Source organism: Heterodontus francisci, chromosome 23, assembly GCF_036365525.1.
Source record: "Heterodontus francisci isolate sHetFra1 chromosome 23, sHetFra1.hap1, whole genome shotgun sequence".
Taxonomy (NCBI): Eukaryota; Metazoa; Chordata; class Chondrichthyes; order Heterodontiformes; family Heterodontidae; genus Heterodontus; species Heterodontus francisci.
In genome coordinates, this window is record NC_090393.1 from 11,973,545 (window position 1) to 11,992,469 (window position 18,925).

The 18,925-nt window shown below is 43.4% G+C and overlaps 1 protein-coding gene across 3 annotated transcripts in view; it reads right to left on the minus strand.

Moving 5' to 3' along the window:
* Nucleotides 1-2,264: 2,264 nt before the first annotated feature.
* Nucleotides 2,265-18,925, minus strand: part of hic2 (hypermethylated in cancer 2) — an 83,385-nt gene continuing 66,724 nt past the window's right edge. For all 3 annotated transcript variants that reach the window (XM_068054684.1, XM_068054686.1, XM_068054683.1), the window contains exon 2: nucleotides 2,265-4,735. In XM_068054684.1, coding sequence (XP_067910785.1) covers nucleotides 3,022-4,704 — 1,683 coding nt within the window. In that variant the 5' untranslated portion in view covers nucleotides 4,705-4,735 and the 3' untranslated portion in view covers nucleotides 2,265-3,021. The remainder of the gene's footprint in view (nucleotides 4,736-18,925) is intronic.

The window sequence follows — 18,925 nt, forward strand, 5'->3', positions numbered from 1 at the left end:
AATGCTTTAGCACTTCTTTTTTCCTGCTGCTTTAACCGAGAACATATCAACAGCACTGCCAGCTATGATGCTGCTAATGTTAAGAGTACGAGATGCACGTGGTTTTCAGTCAAGCTTTTAATGAAAAGATTGTAAAATAACAGTTTCTGATTGCTGTACATTAAGACTGTAACTTTTCTGAATGCTGAGTTCAGCATACAGTTGTTTATTATTTTTATGACACATGACTATTTTGAGCTGCAGAAAATGCAGCCCCAACCTGAATTCAAGCTTTTTTTTTTGCACGAGAAAGTGACTATTTCAGAACACAAAAAAAAAAGATAAATACTGCTACCCAAAGCTACGCAGTGGCAGGATGTGGAATGCTTGCCATGCAATAGCTGAGGATGAATGTGCATTGTGACGAGAAAGAAACACATTGTATTAAATACAACAAACATATTACATCTTCAATGCAAAGCCAAAAAAGAAAAAAAAACATTTGTCCAGTCTTTTGCAAATAATATCTTCACAGGTTATGCGGTTTATGGCTATGTGGCAAGTCTCTGAGATTTTTTTTTCTGAAAAAGGTCCAACTTATACAGCTTTTTGCATATGGAACTGAAAAATAAATGCAAACAGTGTGTACAGAATTCAAAAAAGAAATAAATACATTCATTACTGCAAATACATACATATATATTGATAAAAAGAACACTGTCAAAAAAGTGTTAAGTTTGCACCATTTTTTGTCAGAAAGAAGCATTTTGCTGAGGTCTGAGACTGTCGAAAGTTTACATGTAAACAATGAGATAAATACATAATTTTTTGAGTCACATGAGGTTCTTTTTTTATACTCATTAAAATGTGCTTTGGTTTAAAAATAGTTTCTTTTTTGTGAATTTGGGTATGAGCTTTTTTTTTTTTATACAACTCTGATAACTTTCAAAATAAAAAGAAACACAAAAAGAAACAAAATAAAACATTAACAGGGACAAATGACTACAGCCTATATTCTTTTTTTTGCATGAGCTGCCTAACCTCATTTGAGGCTCTTTGTGTGTATCTGAAAAAAAGTACCCCTTCCCACCCTGCCCCATCAAAATCTTAAATATGAAACTAGTGTTCTGCTTCTCATTAAAATACAGAAAATGTCTTGATACATTACGACATCATATAAATGTAGTTGAGATTACTGCACTGTGCAGGTGCTGAACAATCCCTGAATTATGAACCTTTTATTGTCACAGTTTGGAAAGTTTATCATTTTTCTTTTTTTTTTTAAATTTTCCTTTGAATAAAAATCTATTAACTGCAATTCTACATAACTACTTGAAAGGAAAGCTCCTGTACAATACCTTCGCTGTACACAGACATAATGTCGTACTCATTTTAAGTGCTGAGAACGATACTGCACTCTTATTTGTTTAAGCTGTAATCACTAGTTTAGATCTTTGTTTCATCCCAACATATATATATATATATATATTAAATATATATATTTAAAACAAAAACAAAAAAAGTACTTTGGGAAATAAGGAATGACTATACCTAGACTTGCCCCAGTATCCCTTCTGTAAAACAAAACTGAATATGACCATCTGCTGTCCAAGTCATTTCCATCTCCCCAAAAGCCAAATAAAATCAACTTGGTTCATTTCAGAAAGGGGACCTTTTCCTTTGAATCCCCTCCTTCCCCAGTACCTATACTTGGTTTTACAGGTTAAAAAAGGTATTTTCTATATCATTTGTTGAATTGTCAAATCATTAACAAATAAACATTAAACAAAAAAAACACACAAAAAACCCTAAACCAGCCCTATATATATATATATATATATATATATATATATATACACACACATATTTATATATATATATATTTTGTTAAAAAAAAAAAGCTTTCTGTATCTTCGTATTAGGGCGTTTCGACAGATACTTTGTAAACTTTTTCCAACAAGTTACTTTGGAAAACTGTTCCAATCAAAGCCATCAAACTTCGCCTTTGTGTGCCCCCTGATTCATTACAGTCTTTGTTTCTATGCAGCAATTGAGAATTTGGTTTCGTCAGGAATGTACAGCTAAGAGACAAAAGCTCGTTATCCTCACACCTTGCTGTCCTCACTATAACTTCCGTACCATGCTAACAACAACTGTAGGCCTTTACTGACTAGCAGGCCTATGTAAACACCAGTTTAACCCTTTCCACATCATGCCATTTTTATTCTTCTTCTCTTGGGTTCAGCAGCTCACCAATAAAAAGCTATTGAAAATACAAGCCCCCCCCCCCCCCCCACCCCTTCACTCCTTCCCCACCCTAACCACGGAACTGACCATTAGAATGACTTTTGCGACTTTGACGCAGCTATGACTTTACATGGGTATGGCTCAAAATTTAAAACACGATACACTGATAGATAGTTTGGTCAAGACAGATAAAACATACAAGTCTTATCTGGTCTGGCTTGGAAAAAAATGTCAACCAACATCTGGATAGAACCAAAAAGCTCGGATGGGCAATGTCAAAATGGAAATACTAAATCTTAAATTTATTGTATTATAATTTTTCGAAATATCTACGCCCCCCCCCCCCCTTCCCTTCCATTACTCTTTGACTAACCCTTTTATTTATTTTTTTCTTATCCGTTATCATCGTGAAGAGGTAGCAAGCTGATAAGTTACTTCAACCAGACTTGTTTAGCAAGAGGAGAGGAGCTAAACATGGGACAAAATATAAAGAAAATGTACCTAAAGAAATTGCAGCAAGTCCAGCCTACACCAAATTACCCCAGCTAGATCCCTCAACCTTCCAGCTTAAACATTCACATAAAAATTACAAGGTCCTTACTTTTTTAATAAAACAAGTACCTCTAAGCTTCGAGGAATTTCTCTAAACAACTATTGGAAACTAAAGACCCCTCCCCCGCCTGCCTCTTGCTCGTTCTCCAATCGAAATCGTTAAAGAGGCAGTCCATATGACTATCTTCCTCTGTCGATGGTGGAGAAGCACGTTCTCCCGAAAATTAGGTTTGAGTCTTTGGCTTATGTCGGTGAGGTATGCATTCGCATGTGGCTTATCAGGTTGCGCTGCTGTGTGAACTTCCCACCGCAGACTTGACATTCGTAGGGCTTTTCGCCCGAATGGACCCGCATATGCTCCGTCAGTCGGTACTGCCTGGTGAAGCGCATGCCGCACTCCTCGCAGGCAAAAGGCTTTAGCCCCAGGTGGCTGCGCATGTGCCGCGTCATGGTGCCTCGCTGAGTGAACATTTTACCACAGATGTTGCAGGGGAAGGGCCGCGAGAGCCAGTGGGTCTTCTCGTGCTGCCGCAAGGTCGAGGGGTCCCTGTAGCTCTTCTCACAGACAGAGCACTTGTACGGCCTGGAGTCGTTGGGGTAAGGCAGGTTTTGCGCGGCCAGGCCATCCGCTTCATCCTTGATATACAGGTCCTCTTCCGTGTGCGTCTCCACATGGGCATTGAGCTGCTCTGAGCTGGGGAAGCCTTTGCCGCAGGGGATGCACACGTAGAGGTTGTCGCCGTACACCACCGGCTCGAAGCCGTCCTGGCCTGGTCTGTAGGTGTGGGCGCTGGGCTGCCCGCTCTCCTCCTCGCTTTGGCCGCTGTCGTCACTGCACTCTTTCCCGTTTTCCTCCTCTTCCTCCTCCTTGCAGTGCATCGCGTGGTCAAAATGGTGGCTTGAATCGCGCTCCAACGATTTGGCTAGAGGACCCATAATGACACCGTTCATGACTGAGGCACTCTCCTCCCTACAGTTCACACTTTCCTGCCTGTTAAATATCTTCTCTTGTTTTATCCACCCTGTGTTACGACCAGAGAGGCGAAAGCTCTTGGACTGCCCAGTGTCAGCCAGGTTCTGGTTGTCAGTAATGTCATTCCTATCTGTGGACTCGCTGTTCTCTGATTTATGAGGGTTCATGGCGTTGTCTTCAAAGGAGGCACTGTTGGTTGCAGAAACAGAGGCAGAATGTGGAGATCCTTGGTTGCACTCACCAAGCTGCATGTCTTCCTGAGACATGTGAGGAGGGACTGAAGGGCTTTTCTTGGATAGGTCGAGACCCAGCATTTGCTCCTGCTCCCCACTATTGTTGGTGCCATTAGTATTGCTGCTTTTGCTGGTTCCGCTGTTTTGGCTGTGAGAATGTGAATTTCCTTTGTTTGAGCTAGCGATGTACAATTCTTCTCCAGTCACCTCCACCCTATGCAGTTCCCCTGCCTGCTGTCTCGTGAGACCCTCGGGTGACCCCGAATAGCGTGTATGGATAACTGGAGCGGAGGAAAGTCTATGGCCTCTCCCGAGCTTCCCGGGGTTGGGGCTGACCAGCTTGCCGTGCAAAGTCTTTCCGTTGCGTTTCATCTTCTTCCTGCAAAGAGCGGCGAGATCGTGAAGCTGGAGGTAGCTGGCTGCTGTTAAGAGGGCGTTAAAATTCTGCTCGCTGGCTTGATCAGTTACCAGGAGCTTCCCGGTGTAGATGAAATCCAGAATCTGTCGGAAGATGGTGGCACTGACCATATCGGTGTCCAGGTTGATCAAGTTGTCATGAAGCACAAGGGACTTGAAGTACATGCTGCTCGCTGCCAGGATATTCTTGTGGGCACGGAACAGGGCATTTTCCACCACTATGATGACATCGCAGAAGAACCCTTTGCTTCTCTGTTGGTTTAGCTGCAGCAGCAGTTGTTTGGCGTGATTTGGGAGTTCCATTTCCACCTCTGATTCCTCAAACTTTAACCACCTGGATAAGGAGGAGAGAAAAATAAAATATGTTTAAAGGAATTACAAAAAACATTTAAAAGATTGTTTGTGTCATTTTCCCAATTGCTACCTGCTCATCTAGGCTTCGACAAGGAAGGCTGTGCCTTTTTTTGCAAGGTCAGTGCGCACGAGATGTGCTAGTTTGTCCCCAGGCATTGCAACTCACACGAATATCTTGACTGGCTATCTCCCCAAAAAAAAATCAGTCGGAAACCATGGTTTATAAACAAAACCAAAAATGATCAGGGAGGGTGGACGGGAGCCAATTTATGGTCACTAAGTTGACAATGGATTTTGGGGTGGGGCAGGTGAAAGCACCCTAGAAACTCACTCCATGGTGCCTTCCACCCACTGCCCAGGACCTGTAACTACACCCTTACAGCCAACTGTTTATATAAAAGGATTTTACCCTTCCTAATGTTGACATAGACACTTTCAAATGTTGACATAAATGCATGACCAGAATCCGACACAACAAGGAGTCAAACAGGATGTCGTCTGCCACTTAGTACGTATTGAGACCTGCAGCTTTCTGCCAATACCTGGAAGAGAAGCTATCTTGCAGGAAACCAACATGCTAATACACCTTACACATCTAGTTCTTATGCAAGAAAAACTTTTTTCATTGCCGGTTCTCTATGTTTTGTATAAATTTAGATTAGAAGGTTTCTCAGCTTTTCTTTGGGGGGTGGGGGGGGTGGTGAATATTTGGAATTGGAAGCTTTAAACCTAGCAGTGCCTTGCCTTTGAATGAGATGTTAAAGAGATCCCACGATCTAGCAGTGGCTTTCACAATGAGCAGCCTGAAACGGAAGTCAAGATATCGAGCACAAGGTTCAAGGCCTACTGCAGGACTTGAGGACTTAATCTATGACACTTCAGTGGAGCATGTCAATCTCTCTGCGGCCTTTAGTTCAGTCAACCACATCAACCTCCTTCAATGCATCTCTATCATCTTCTTCATCAAGCTCAGTGAGACTACCCTTGTTTGCTTCCATCTTACCTATCTGACCGCTTTCAGAGCATCTCCAGCAATGGCTACTCTTCCTGCCCTGTACTGTTCCACACACACCGCCCATTTAATTCTGATTATGGCTTTGTGAAGTGCTTTGGGACTTTAGTTTTAATGTTAAAAACACTAAGTGTGAAACTTGTAGTTGTTATTATTGAGGGAGTGCTGCATTGTTGGAGGTGCCTTGCCTTTGAATGGGATGCTCAAGAAATCCCACTATTAGATGGATGTGAAAAAAAACCATGGCACTTTTCCAAAGAGGGAAACATTCTCAGTGTCCAGATCAGCATCCAGCCATCAACTAACAGAGCAAATTCACTGATCATTTACTTCATTGCTATAGGACCTGGCTAAGTTCAAATTGGCCAGTGCCTTGCCTACATAACTGTGATTATGCCTCAGAAGTAATTCAAGGGCTGTAAAGCAGTTTAGCAAGTCCTGCAGAAATGACAAGGTAGGATATAAATGCACGGCATTTCTTTGCTTTGCGTGAAGTGCTTTGAGACCTTTCTAAGGCATGTGATGAGGTGCTTTATAAATGAATAAAAGTCCTTTTCTTTAACACCCAAAGCTATAAGCTGCACATGGAAAGAAACCCTAGTGATAGGTTACGGTGAAATATTTGTATGTTGTGCAGTTATGACTTCCAAGATATATAAAATAAATGTTAAGATTCAGTTTCAAGAGCAGCAGTTTGAATGTATATAGTGTCTTTAATATAGTAAAATGTCCCCAGGCACTTCACAGAAGTGTTATTCAAACAAAATTTGACATGCCAGGAGATATTAGGGCAGTTGAAAAGGTAGGTTTTAAGGAATGTTGTAAAGGAGGAAAGTGAGGAAGAGGGGTTTAGGGAAGGAATTCTAGAGCTTAGGGTGTTGGCACCTGAAGGAAGGGCTATCGATGGTGAAGCAATTAAAATTGGGGATCCTGAAGAGGCCAGAATTGGAGGAGTGCAGGTATCTCAGAATGTTGGAGGCCTGGTGGAGATTACAGAGATAGGGAGAGTTGTAGCCATAGAGAGATCTGAAAATGAGGACGAGTGTTTTATAAAGCAAGGCAATGCTCGACTGGGAGCCGATATATCCAGCGAGCATAGGGGTGATGAGTGAACAGGGCTTGGTGGCAGTTAGGACATACCCAAAACTCTGTTAGCTATCTTCAAGATTACGTAGGGTAGATCATGGAAGGCTGGCCAGGAGTGCGTTGGAATAGTCAAGCCTCGAGATAACAAAAGCACGAATGAGGGTTTCAACAGCAGATTAGCTGAGGCAGGGACGGAACCAGATGGTGTTACGGAGGTGGAAATAAGTGGTCTTAGTGATTCAGTTTCAGTCAGGTAAAAGCATAGTTCAGCAGCAAACTTTATGCTGCTCAAGATCATGCAAATACACAATGAATAAAACAAAAGCAAGCATCGATTTACTCAGAATAAAAATGCTTTTCATAACCAATCAAAAAAAACTTTTGTTTCATCGGATTTGATATACCTTTCTTTGGCCTCCTTGTCTCGAGAGACAATGGATAAGCGCCTGGAGGTGGTCAGTGGTTTGTGAAGCAGCGCCTGGAGTGGCTATAAAAGGCCAATTCTAGAGTGACAGGCTCTTCCACAGGTGCTGCAGAGAAATTTGTTTGTCAGGGCTGTTACACAGTTGGCTCTCCCCTTGCGCCTCTGTCTTTTTTCCTGCCAACTACTAAGTCTCTTCGACTTGCCACATTTTAGCCCTGTCTTTATGGCTGCCCGCCAGCCATAAGTCAGATATACCACCACAATGAAAAGCCTTGTGTTTTCATAGCACTGTTCCACCTCTCGAAACATTTCAAACTGCTGCAGACAGTGACTGCAATGTTGGCAAATGTGGCATCCACTGTGCACAGCAAAATCCAACAAGCAACCACATGACTGAGCAACTAACCTACTTTTCTTCTGTGGTCATATTGGTTGAGGGAAGAATGTTGGCCAGGAAATCAGATATCATCACATAAATTAAAACAAAAACATAAAATGCTGAAACACTCAAGTTAGACAGCGACCCCGGAGAGATGCTGCCCGACTTGTTGAGCATTTGCAGCATTTCTGTTTTTAAAGGGGATTTCCAGCATCCACATTCGTACCAGAAATCTTGGCTCTCCCAAGGTAGCACTGAGAGATCTTTTATGGCTGTCCCCTCCCTCCCGTACCCACCCCCCAGTCTGACAACTAGAACAGTCTTACAGCCTCATCACTAGAACAGCACCTCAAATGATGCTGCATTGCCCAGTACTGTCCCAGCCTAGATTTGCAAGCTGAAGCTGCATCTGAATCAACAACCTTCATGCTCAATTTATTACACTGGATTTTACAGCAAACAAACAGGCTATTCGGCCCGACAGATCCGTGTCACCATTTATGCTTCTCACGAGCCTCCTCCCACTTTACCTCATCAACATATCAAAGCATGCCGAGATTGATCATGTTCCATCCCACTCCTCCAACATACACACATTTATTTTCCAGAGCGTTTACAGGATAGAAGTTAGCAGCTGTTTTCCCTTTCCTGAAGACTGGGAAAGTGGGGGGGAGGGGGGGGGCGGGTGCAGACCCTGTGGGGCACCTTTTCAAACTGCAGTCATTAGTCAAGATCTGTGTGTTTTTAACCCTTTTATAGTGCTAGCTCATGCTTCCTGCTGAGTCAGGTTTGCTCTGTCAAAGATGAACATACACTTTGGTGCAGAGTTGAGTTGGTGGCTGAAGTAAAGAACATTTAGAATTGGTACTCTCACTGACTACACTTACACTGTAATAAAAAAGGTTACACTAGCTGGCCATCCTCGCCATGTTTCTTCACGAATGCAATCAATGAACTTTCAGCAACATCAGTCCCCCTTGCATATAATCTTGTATTCACCCTGCCTCACAAGAGGGACATCAAACACAGGGATTGTTACTTTGTTTTTAGCATTTTTAATGCGTGCGAAAAGTTAAAAAGGTTGCCCAACCATTAAAGCATACCAGACATTTTGTCAGCCTAAAAATATGACAAGCGTCGCCTGAGGAGGAAATCAAATCAGCAACTCAAAAGTATTTTTTAAAAAGTAATACTGAGCCCTGATGTGCTATCAGGGATTTAGGAAGTCATTTAGAAAGCATAGGATTTCGTGAAGATTTTTATAATTGTAAGTCCATAAGAATGCACACACATCACACACAAAACACTCAGAAGTCAACAGCTGAAAAATAAAATGCTCAAAAAGGTTCCTCTCATCTTTAATGCTTTGAATGAACCGTAAATTTGCACAAATTTGCAAAAATGCACAAAGAAGCCTGAAGCACGATCTAGCTGTTGAACTTCTGCCAACACAAGCTGATCAATCAAAAGGCTTCATGTCTCTAGTAGAACAACTGGATCACATGGTTAATAGACAGGGAGAGACAGCGAGTGCTCTTGTCAAAACGCATTCGGTTGCCCACAAGAAACACAAAAACAGTCCAAAGATTCCTCTTAAGAGTTTCACCAAACAAGTCGCAGCTGAATACTTTTATCTAAGTGTAGAAATCTCTCTCTCTCACACATGCACACTAGACATAAATATATATTTACATATAAAAAACATTTATATAAAAATATGCACAACATATTTAATATATACACATAACGCACCTAAAAGACTTGCATGTATATAGCGCCTTTCATGACGACAGGATATCCCCAAGCATTTCAGTCAGTTAGTCACTGTTGTAATGTAGGAGACATGGCAGCCAATCTGCGCACAGCAAGCTCCCACAAACAGCAACGCGATAATGACCAAATAGTCTGTTTTTTGTGATGTGGATTATGGGGATAAATATCGACCAGGTCACCCCTGTTCTTCTTCGGAGTAGTGCCATGGGATCTTTTACGTCCACCTGAGGGGGCAGACGGGGCCTCTGCTTAACATCTCATCCAAAAGGCGGTACCACTGACAGTCCAGCACTCCATTACTGCATTGGAATACCAGCCTTGATTTTTGTGCTCAAGTCCCCGGAGCGGGTCTTGAACCCACAACTTTCTAACTCAGCGGTGAGAGTGCTGAGCCACATATATCAGAGTGCAACTTATACAGTAAATGGCAGAACCCTTAGGAGTATTGAAAGGCAGAGAGATCTGGGCGTACAGGTCCACAGGTCACTGAAAGTGGCAACGCAGGTGGATAAGGTAGTCAAGAATGCATACGGCATGCTTGCCTTCATCGGTTGGGGCATAGAGTATAAAAATCGACAAGTCATGTTGCAGCTGTACAGAACCTTAGTTAGGCCACACTTAGAATATTGCGTGCAATTCTAGTCGCCACACTACCAGAAGGACGTGGAGGCTTTGGAGAGGGTACAGAAGAGGTTTACCAGGATGTTGCCTGGTCTGGAGGGCATTAGCTATGAGAAGAGGTTGGATAAACTCGAATTGTTTTCACTGGAATGACGGAGGTGGAGGGGCGACATGATAGAGGTTTACAAAGTTATGAGCAGCATGGACAGAGTGGATAGTCAGAAGCTTTTTCCCAGGGTGGAAGAGTCAGTTACTGAGGGACATAGGTTTAAGGTGAGAGGGGCAAAGTTTAGAGGGGATGTGCGAGGCAAGTTCTTTACACAGAGGGTGGTGAGTGCCTGGAACTTGCTGCTGGGGGAGATGGTGGAAGCAGGTACGATAGCGACGTTTAAGAGGCATCTTGACAAATACATGAATAGGATGGGAGTAGAGGGATACGGCCCCCGGAAGTGCAGAAGGTTTTAGTTTAGGCAGGCATCAAGATCGGCGCAGGCTTGGAGGGCCGAATGACCTGTTCCTGTGCTGTACTGTTCTTTGTTCACTTTTCCTTCCATTTCAATGCAAATCTTAATACTTCAACATTGTAATGAAGTTAGTATTCACATCTCTGAAGTACCTTGGGACTGCTATATAAAACGTAATCACATGACGTGAATGGAGCGGGGAAGAAAAACAATTTAGAGAAAAGGTGACAAATGTGTGCAGTCAGTTGTCGAAGTTGATAATACTGAAATGCTTTTTTAAAAAAAAGGCACCAAAGCAAAATAGGTTAATTATTAATATGCATGGATTATCACACTGCAAAATGCATCCGCTACTCCTTTCAGTGTCCGGCAGGTCAGTTTCCCAGATACCACTAACTTAATAAATTTGAATTTGGTAATTCTACTTCCAAATTATTTGCTGTTAAGTTTGTCTGTGGCATGTTCAACCCCGCGCTTTTCTTTGTTGCCAGGCAATTAAAGTATTAGGAAAATTTACCACTATTTTTCTGTTGTAGTTATCATGAGTAACTGACAGTAATTATGCATTTGAATGTGCACCAAAGTATACCCAACAGCAAGTTTGGTATATTAATACTTTGAAGGGAGATATTCAACTTTCAATCTGAGTATGAAGGAATTATTGCCTAAAATTCACAAGGCTGCAGAGTCAACAGCTTTGAAAAAAATGTTACTGCTCTGCCATAGTGACAGGTGGGGAAAAATACACCTGCTATTCCGTATAAAAACATGGGAGTTTTGCTGAAAACCCCATTAGTCCACCCAGCCACAAGCACTGGTCTCCTCTGGTCGACCAGTATAATTAATCTGCTGCTGAAACCTTCGCCCGTGTGTCAAATTCCGCCATGGCTTTGCCCCTCCGATCTTTGTAACTTCCTACAACCCTCAGATCTCTGGCCTACTCCAGTTCTGGCTTCTTGCGCATCACTCCTCCATTGACGACAGTGCCATCAGCTGCCTTGGCCAGAGCTCTGGATATTCCCTCCCTAAACCTCTCCCGCTCCTTAAAACCTCCCTTTTTTCCTGTCCTAATACCCCCTTAGGTGGCAGGGCATCAAATTTTGTTCGATAAAGCTTCTGTGAAACGTCTTGGGATGTTTTACTACACTGAAGGTGCTATTGCTGAGCCCTCCCCACCCCACAACAGAGGTCTCTAAAGCCAAGAGCTGCAAGCAGGTTTTCCAAAAGTCTCCTGGCTGATAGAAGAGGCTGGGGATCCCAGATTCAAGGGTCAGCATAGAGCCAACTCTCACTGTTAGCTATTCTGTTTCCAACTGTGATGACCAATGAGCGGCACGGTTTGGCAAGACGACAATGCTGAAACTCCCAGTTTATTCTACTCTTCTCCAATTGAAAGAGCTCAAGCTTCAAGAGCTGTTTCTTGACACTGGGCTTAGTGCTAACACTCTGCTTCCCAATGAGGATGGTGCAGCGGAGCACACGAGTGCAAAAGACTATGGCAAGAGAGCAGGGGAGTGAAACCAGTTAGATAGTCCTTTCAGATAAGCATGCATAGTCACGATGGGCCAAATGACCTCCTTCTCTAAATTATGATCTATAAGAGACAAGGTTGAAGTATTTGTAGGCATCTCCAGTCAAACGCACTGAGCAATCAACTGCCTTATGAAATCAGCTTATCTCTGCGTATGGTGTTCAAAAACTAAATTGAGAAGATGTAACATTAATGTGCACTCCCCTTGAACTAATCAATGTACAACAATCCTGAAAAGGAGAGGGGTGCGAGAAAGGTGGGTGGGCAAGGAAATAAAATGCTGCAGAAAATTCTCTCATCAAGCGAAACCTCTGCTTAAAGTGTCACTGTGTCATCTTCAAACCCACTAACTCTCCCAAAAAAACCTTTTAGCTTCCAACAGTACGTTATGAAAGGAGTTGTCAAACGGCATTTTCAAGTGTACAGAAAAGTCTCAGTCTCTCCTGCCACTAGCAAAACTGAAACCACTACAATTAGCAACTTGGATGTTTAGCATTTTGTTTCTAAAAATCAAGTTGGAGAAAGACGCTGTTTTTGCAAACTCAGCAACAGAGAAATAACTAGCACAATCAATTTACTTAAAACCGCCCGCTCCAGAAAGAGTCCGATTTTCCGAAGAAGAAAGAATTTATTACAAAAGTATTTTCAACACAGAAACAGGCCATTTGGCCCAACAGGTCCACGTTGGTGCTTCTGCTCCACATGAGCCTGTTTTCGTTTCGGAACAGAAGTAAATCGCAATTTAAATAAGATTGCACAGAGATCATATTTCCACTTGATAACCCAGGTAAAAGTGAATATGCAGCATAATTAAAAAGTAAAGAAGTTTTGAACGATGGGTTGCTTTATCATAAGAACTAGGAGCAGGAGTAGGCCGTCCGGCCCCTCGAGCCTGCTCCGCCATTCAGTAAGATCATGGCTGATCTTTTCGTGGACTCAGATCCACTTACCCGCGCTCCCACCGTATCCCTTAATTCCTTTGTTGTTCAAAAAGATATCTACCTTAGCTTTAAAAACGTTTACTGAAGTAGCGTCAACTACTTCACTGGGCAAGGAATTCCATAGATTAACAACCCTCTGGGTGAAGAAGTTCCTTCTCAATTCAGTCCTAAATCTGCTCCCTCTAATCTTGAGGCTATGCCCTCTTGTCCTAGCTTCACCTGCCAGTGGAAACATCCTCTCTACTTGTATCTTATCTATTCCCTTCATAATTTTATATGATTCTATAAGATCCCCCCCCATTCTTCTGAATTCTAATGAATATAATCCCAATCTACTCAGTCTCTCCTCATAAGCCAACCCCCTCAACTCCAGAATCAACCTAGTGAACCTCCTCTGCACCCCCTCCAGTGCCCGTACATCCTTTCTCAAGTAAGGAGACCAAAACTGCACACAGTACTCCAGGTGCAGCCTCACCAGTACCTTATACAGCTGCAACATAACCTCTCTGCCTTTAAACTCAATCCCTTTAGCAATGAAGGACAAAATTCCATTTGCCTTCCTAATTACTTGCTGTACCTGCAGACCAACCTTCTGCGATTCATGCACAAAGACACCCAGGTCCCTCTGCATAGCAGCATGCTGCAACTTTTTACCATTCAAGTAATAATCCTTTTTACTGTTACTCCTACCGAAATGAATGACTTCACATTTATTAACATTGTATTCCATCTGCCAGACCTTTTCCCACTCACTCAATGTATCTATGTTCCTCTGCAAAGTTTCACAGTCATCTGCACACTTTGCTCTGCCACTCATCTTAGTGTCATCTGCAAACTTTGACACCCTACACGTGGTCCCCAACTCCAAATCATCTATATAAATTGTAAATAATTGCGGTCCCAACACCGATCCCTGAGGCACACCACTAGTGACTGATTGCCAGCCAGAATAGCACTCATTTATCCCCACTCTCTGCTTCCTGTTAGTCAACCAATCCTCTATCCATGCTAATACTTTACCCCTAACGCCATGCATCCTTATCTTATGCAGCAGCCTCTTGTGCGGCACCTTGTCGAAGGCCTTTTGGAAATCTAGGTACACCACATCCACTGGGTCCCCATTGTCCACCTTGCTTGTAATGTCATCATAGAATTCCAAAAGATTTGTCAAGCATGACCTGCCCTTCATGAACCCATGCTGCGTCTGCCCAACGGGACAATTTCTATCGAGATGCCCTGCTATTTCTTCCTTGATAATAGACTCAAGCATCTTCCCCACTACAGAGGTTAAGCTAACCAGTCTATAATTCCCCATCTTTTGTCTACCCCCCTTTTTAAACAGTGGCGTCACATCTGCTGTTTTCCAATCTGCTGGGACTACCCCAGAGTCCAGCGAATTTTGGAAAATTACCGCCAGTGCACCTGCTATTTCTCCCGCCATCTCTTTTAGTACCCCGGGATGCATTCCATCAGGGCCAGGAGACTTATCAATCCTTAGCTCCTTTAGCTTGCCCAACACTACCTCTTCCGTAATAATGATTGTTTCCAGGTCCTCACCTACGCTCGTCTCTTTGTCAATTACTGGCATGTTATTAGTGTCCTCCACTGTGAAGACCGATACAAAATACCTGTTCAATGCCTCGGCCATTTCATCATATCCCATAACTAAATTCCCCTTCTCATCCTCTAAAGGACCAATGTTTACTTTAGCCACTCTTTCGTTTTATATATTTATAGAAACTTTTGCTATCTGTCTTTATATTCTGTGCTAGTTTTTTCTCATGTTCTATCTTACTTTTCTTTATAGCTCTTTTTGTGGCTTTCTGTTGACCTGTAAAGTTTTCCCAATCTTCTAGTTTCATGCTGTTTTTGGCCACTTTGTATGCCTTCTCTTTCAATTTGACAGCCTCCCTTATTTCCTTAGACACCCATGGCAGATTACCCCTTTTCTTCCAGTCCTTCCTTTTCACTGGAATATACTTTTGCTGAGCACTTTGAAAAATTGCTTTGAAAGTCCTCCACTGCTCGTCAACTGTCCCACCGTAAAATCTTTGTTTCCAGTCTACTTTAGCCAAGTCCTCCCTCATTCTATTGTAGTCCCCCTTGTTCAAGCACAGGACCCTGGTATTGGATTTTATCTTCACACTCTCCATCTGTATTCTAAATTCAACCATACTGTGATCACTCCTTCCAAGAGGATCCCTAACTATGAGGTCATTAATTATTCCTGTCTCATTACACAGGACTAGATCTAGGATAGCTTGCTCCCTTGTCAGTTCTATTACATACTGTTCAAGGGCTAAAAGGGGTCATGAAATAGCTTTAGCAAACAGGGTTAAGGAAAATCCCAAAGCCTTTTATTCATATACAAGGAGCAAGAGGGTAACTAGAGAAAGGATTGGCCCACTCAAGGACAAAGGAGGAAAGTTATGCGTGGAGTCAGAGAAAATGGGTGAGATTCTAAACGAGTACTTTGCATCGGTATTCACCGAGGAGAGGGTCATGACGGATGTTGAGGTTAGGGACAGATGTTTGATTACTCTAGGTCAAGTCAGCATAAGGAGGGAGGAAGTGTTGGGTATTCTAAAAGGCATTAAGGTGGACAAGTCCCCAGGTCCGGATGGGATCTATCCCAGGTTACTGTGGGAAGCGAGAGAGGAAATAGCTGGGGCCTTAACAGATATCTTTGCAGCATCCTTAAACACGGGTGAGGTCCCGGAGGACTGGAGAATTGCTAATGTTGTCCCCTTGTTTAAGAAGGGTAGCAAGGATAATCCAGATAATTATAGATCAGTGAGCCTGACGTCAGTGGTAGGGAAGCTGCTGGAGAAGATACTGAGGGATAGGATCTATTCCCATTTGAAAGAAAATGGGCTTATCAGTGATAGGCAACATGGTTTTGTGCAGGGAAGGTCATGTCTTACCAACTTAATAGAATTCTTTGAGGAAGTGACAAAGTTGATTGATGAGGGAAGGGCTGTGGATGTCATATACATGGACTTCAGTAAGGCGTTTGATAAGGTTCCCCATGGTAGGCTGATGGAGAAAGTGAAGTCGCATGGGATCCAGGGTGTACTAGATAGATGGATAAAGAACTGGCTGGGCAACAGGAGACAGAGAGTAGCAGTGGAAGGGAGTTTCTCAAAATGGAGACGTGTGACTAGCGGTGTTCCACAGGGATCCGTGCTGGGACCACTGTTGTTTGTGATATACATAAATGATTTGGAGGAAAGTATAGGTGGTCTGATTAGCAAGTTTGCAGACGACACTAAGATTGGTGGAGTAGCAGATAGTGAAGGGGACGGTCAGAGAATACAGCAGAATATAGATAGATTGGAGAGTTGGGCAGAGAAATGGCAGATGGAGTTCAATCAGGGTAAATGCGAGGTGATGCATTTTGGAAGATCCAATTCAAGAGTGAACTATACAGTAAATGGAAAAGTCCTGGGGAAAATTGATGTACAGAGAGATTTGGGTGTTCAGGTCCATTGTTCCCAGAAGGTGGCAACGCAGGTCAATAGAGTGGTCAAGAAGGCATACGGCATGCTTTCCTTCATCGGACGGGGTATTGAGTACAAGGGTTGGCAGGTCATGTTACAGTTGTATAGGGCTTTGGTTCGGCCACATTTGGAATACTGCGTGCAGTTCTGGTCGCCACATTACCAAAAGGATGTAGATGCTTTGGAGAGGGTGCAGAGGAGGTTCACCAGGATGTTGCCTGGTATGGAGGGCGCGAGCTATGAAGAGAGGTTGAGTAGATTAGGATTATTTTCATTAGAAAGGCGGAGGTTGAGGGGGGACCTGATTGAGGTGTACAAAATCATGAGAGGTATAGACAGGGTGGATAGCAAGAAGCTTTTTCCCCCCAGAGTGGGGGATTCAAATACTAGGGGTCACGAGTTCAAAGTGAGAGGGGAAAAGTTTAGGGGGGATATGCGTGGAAAGTTCTTTACGCAGAGGGTGGTGGGTGCCCGGAACGCGTTGCCAGCGGAGGTGGTCCCAACGTGGACCACAACAACTGGATCCTCCCCCTCCCGCTCCAATATCCTTTCAAGCCGGTCAGAGATGTCCGGCACCCTGGCACCGGGCAGGCAACACACCATGCGGGACTCCCGATCCGGCTTGCAAATGATGCTATCTATCCCCCTAATTATAGAATCCCCTATAACTACCACTTGTCTTTTTGCTCCCCACTCTTGAATGGCCTTCTGCACCATGGTGCCGCGGTCAGTTGGCTCATCCTCCCCGCAGCCCTTTTCCTCATCCACACAGGGAGCAAGTATCTCGTACCTGTTGGATAAGGTCAAAGGCTGAGGTTCTGCCCAAATATATTCCCGTCAGCCCCCTGGTCCTCGCTGCTGCTGAAAAATGAAGGACTCTGCACTTGTCAAGGGCCACTGATTAAAAAGCACAGAAAAAGTTGAAAGCACTAGGAAATTCCCAAATAAAAGACTGTACAGCACATGCCAATCATGAACTATTCTGGAAGCTGTTCCCAAATTCATTAAGACTGCACTTTGTCTAAACTAAGCAGCAGGAAACTTCACTGACTCAGTAGTTAGAATGGTTGTCCTACTCAGTGATTTAAAGTTAAGCTCATGTCCTACTGAACCCACATCAGCTTTAGATAGGTCCCGGGTGAAGCACTCTTGTTTTTATCATGAGAACTTTCCCAGCTTGGGGGAGAATAATTACAGTTGATGTTCCACACCCAGTCAGTCAGCTTTTCATTAGAACAAAGGCACTTCACAGAGTTTGTTTTTGCTGCAGCTGTTCCACAACTTCTCCTAAGCTTCGGGTGACTAGGGTAGCGATGGGCACAGAACTGACACTTGACAGGCAGGAACCTGAGGGGAAAACGAACAAAATAGGGCGGGACCGAAAAATACAACAATGAGAAATGAAGAGCCAGGGAACAAAATATCAAAAGGTACTCATGGTCAGGCGAACCCATGTGCAATTCAACTTATCCCTGCACGTTCCACCCAATATAATTCTCTGCCACCTCCCTCCCAGTCACTGCAGCTGTACAAACAAGGGGCAAGTGGCAGTAAACATGCTGCCATCATTGGGAACATCTAGTGAACACCACTAATAAGCTATTTTTGAAGCGTGCTCACTTATTACTATGTTGGCACCGTGGCTGCCCATAGTCTGCAAACAGTAAAGCAGATGGACAAATCTGTTCACCTATTTTTGGTGGAGAAAGCAGAGTTCAGAATGGAGCAGGGACAGGACTCACCACAATGAACTACAATACCACTTATTGCAGTGACCCACATATTAGACCATCCCCTATCCAAATGTCTACTCATATATACACAACAGAATCAGAGAGGTAGAACATTAAAAACCTAAACATGCTATCTTTTAAAGACCTTTCACTCACATTCATGATTAGAATCTCCAATGCTAGTTAAAGTGACTGCAAGAAGAGTTTTAAAAAAAAACAAACTTGAACTGAGCAATTTCACCCTCGTGGGACAGGAATCTCAGGTTGGAGGTGCACTGCCACTTACTGCAAGGAGGAGAAGTCCACAGGGACTGCTTCAGTCAGTATCCGGTTTTGCTTAATTGGGCCTTTCTTGACGAACCAGCTGGACTGGTCCTCGGCAAGATTGGTATACGGGCTGGTGTAAAACATGTGGTAGGGCTGGCCCCAATTCTGCACGGTGCACCATTGCTCAATGCAGTGCAAAACACATAGTTCAGCCCGAGGATTAAGTCGTGCAACTGAAATGGGCATGGATTGTCAATAAATTCTTACTTTGCTGCGAGCTTTAGGGAAAGCTATGTGGGAGTAATTGTGCAATCATCTGGATGGGAGGATTTTGCTTCTGTTCTGAAGAAAGATCATTGACCTGAAATGTTAACGCTGCTGCTCCCTCTACTGAAGCTGCCTGACCTGCTGAGTGTTCTCAGCTTTTATTTCACATTCC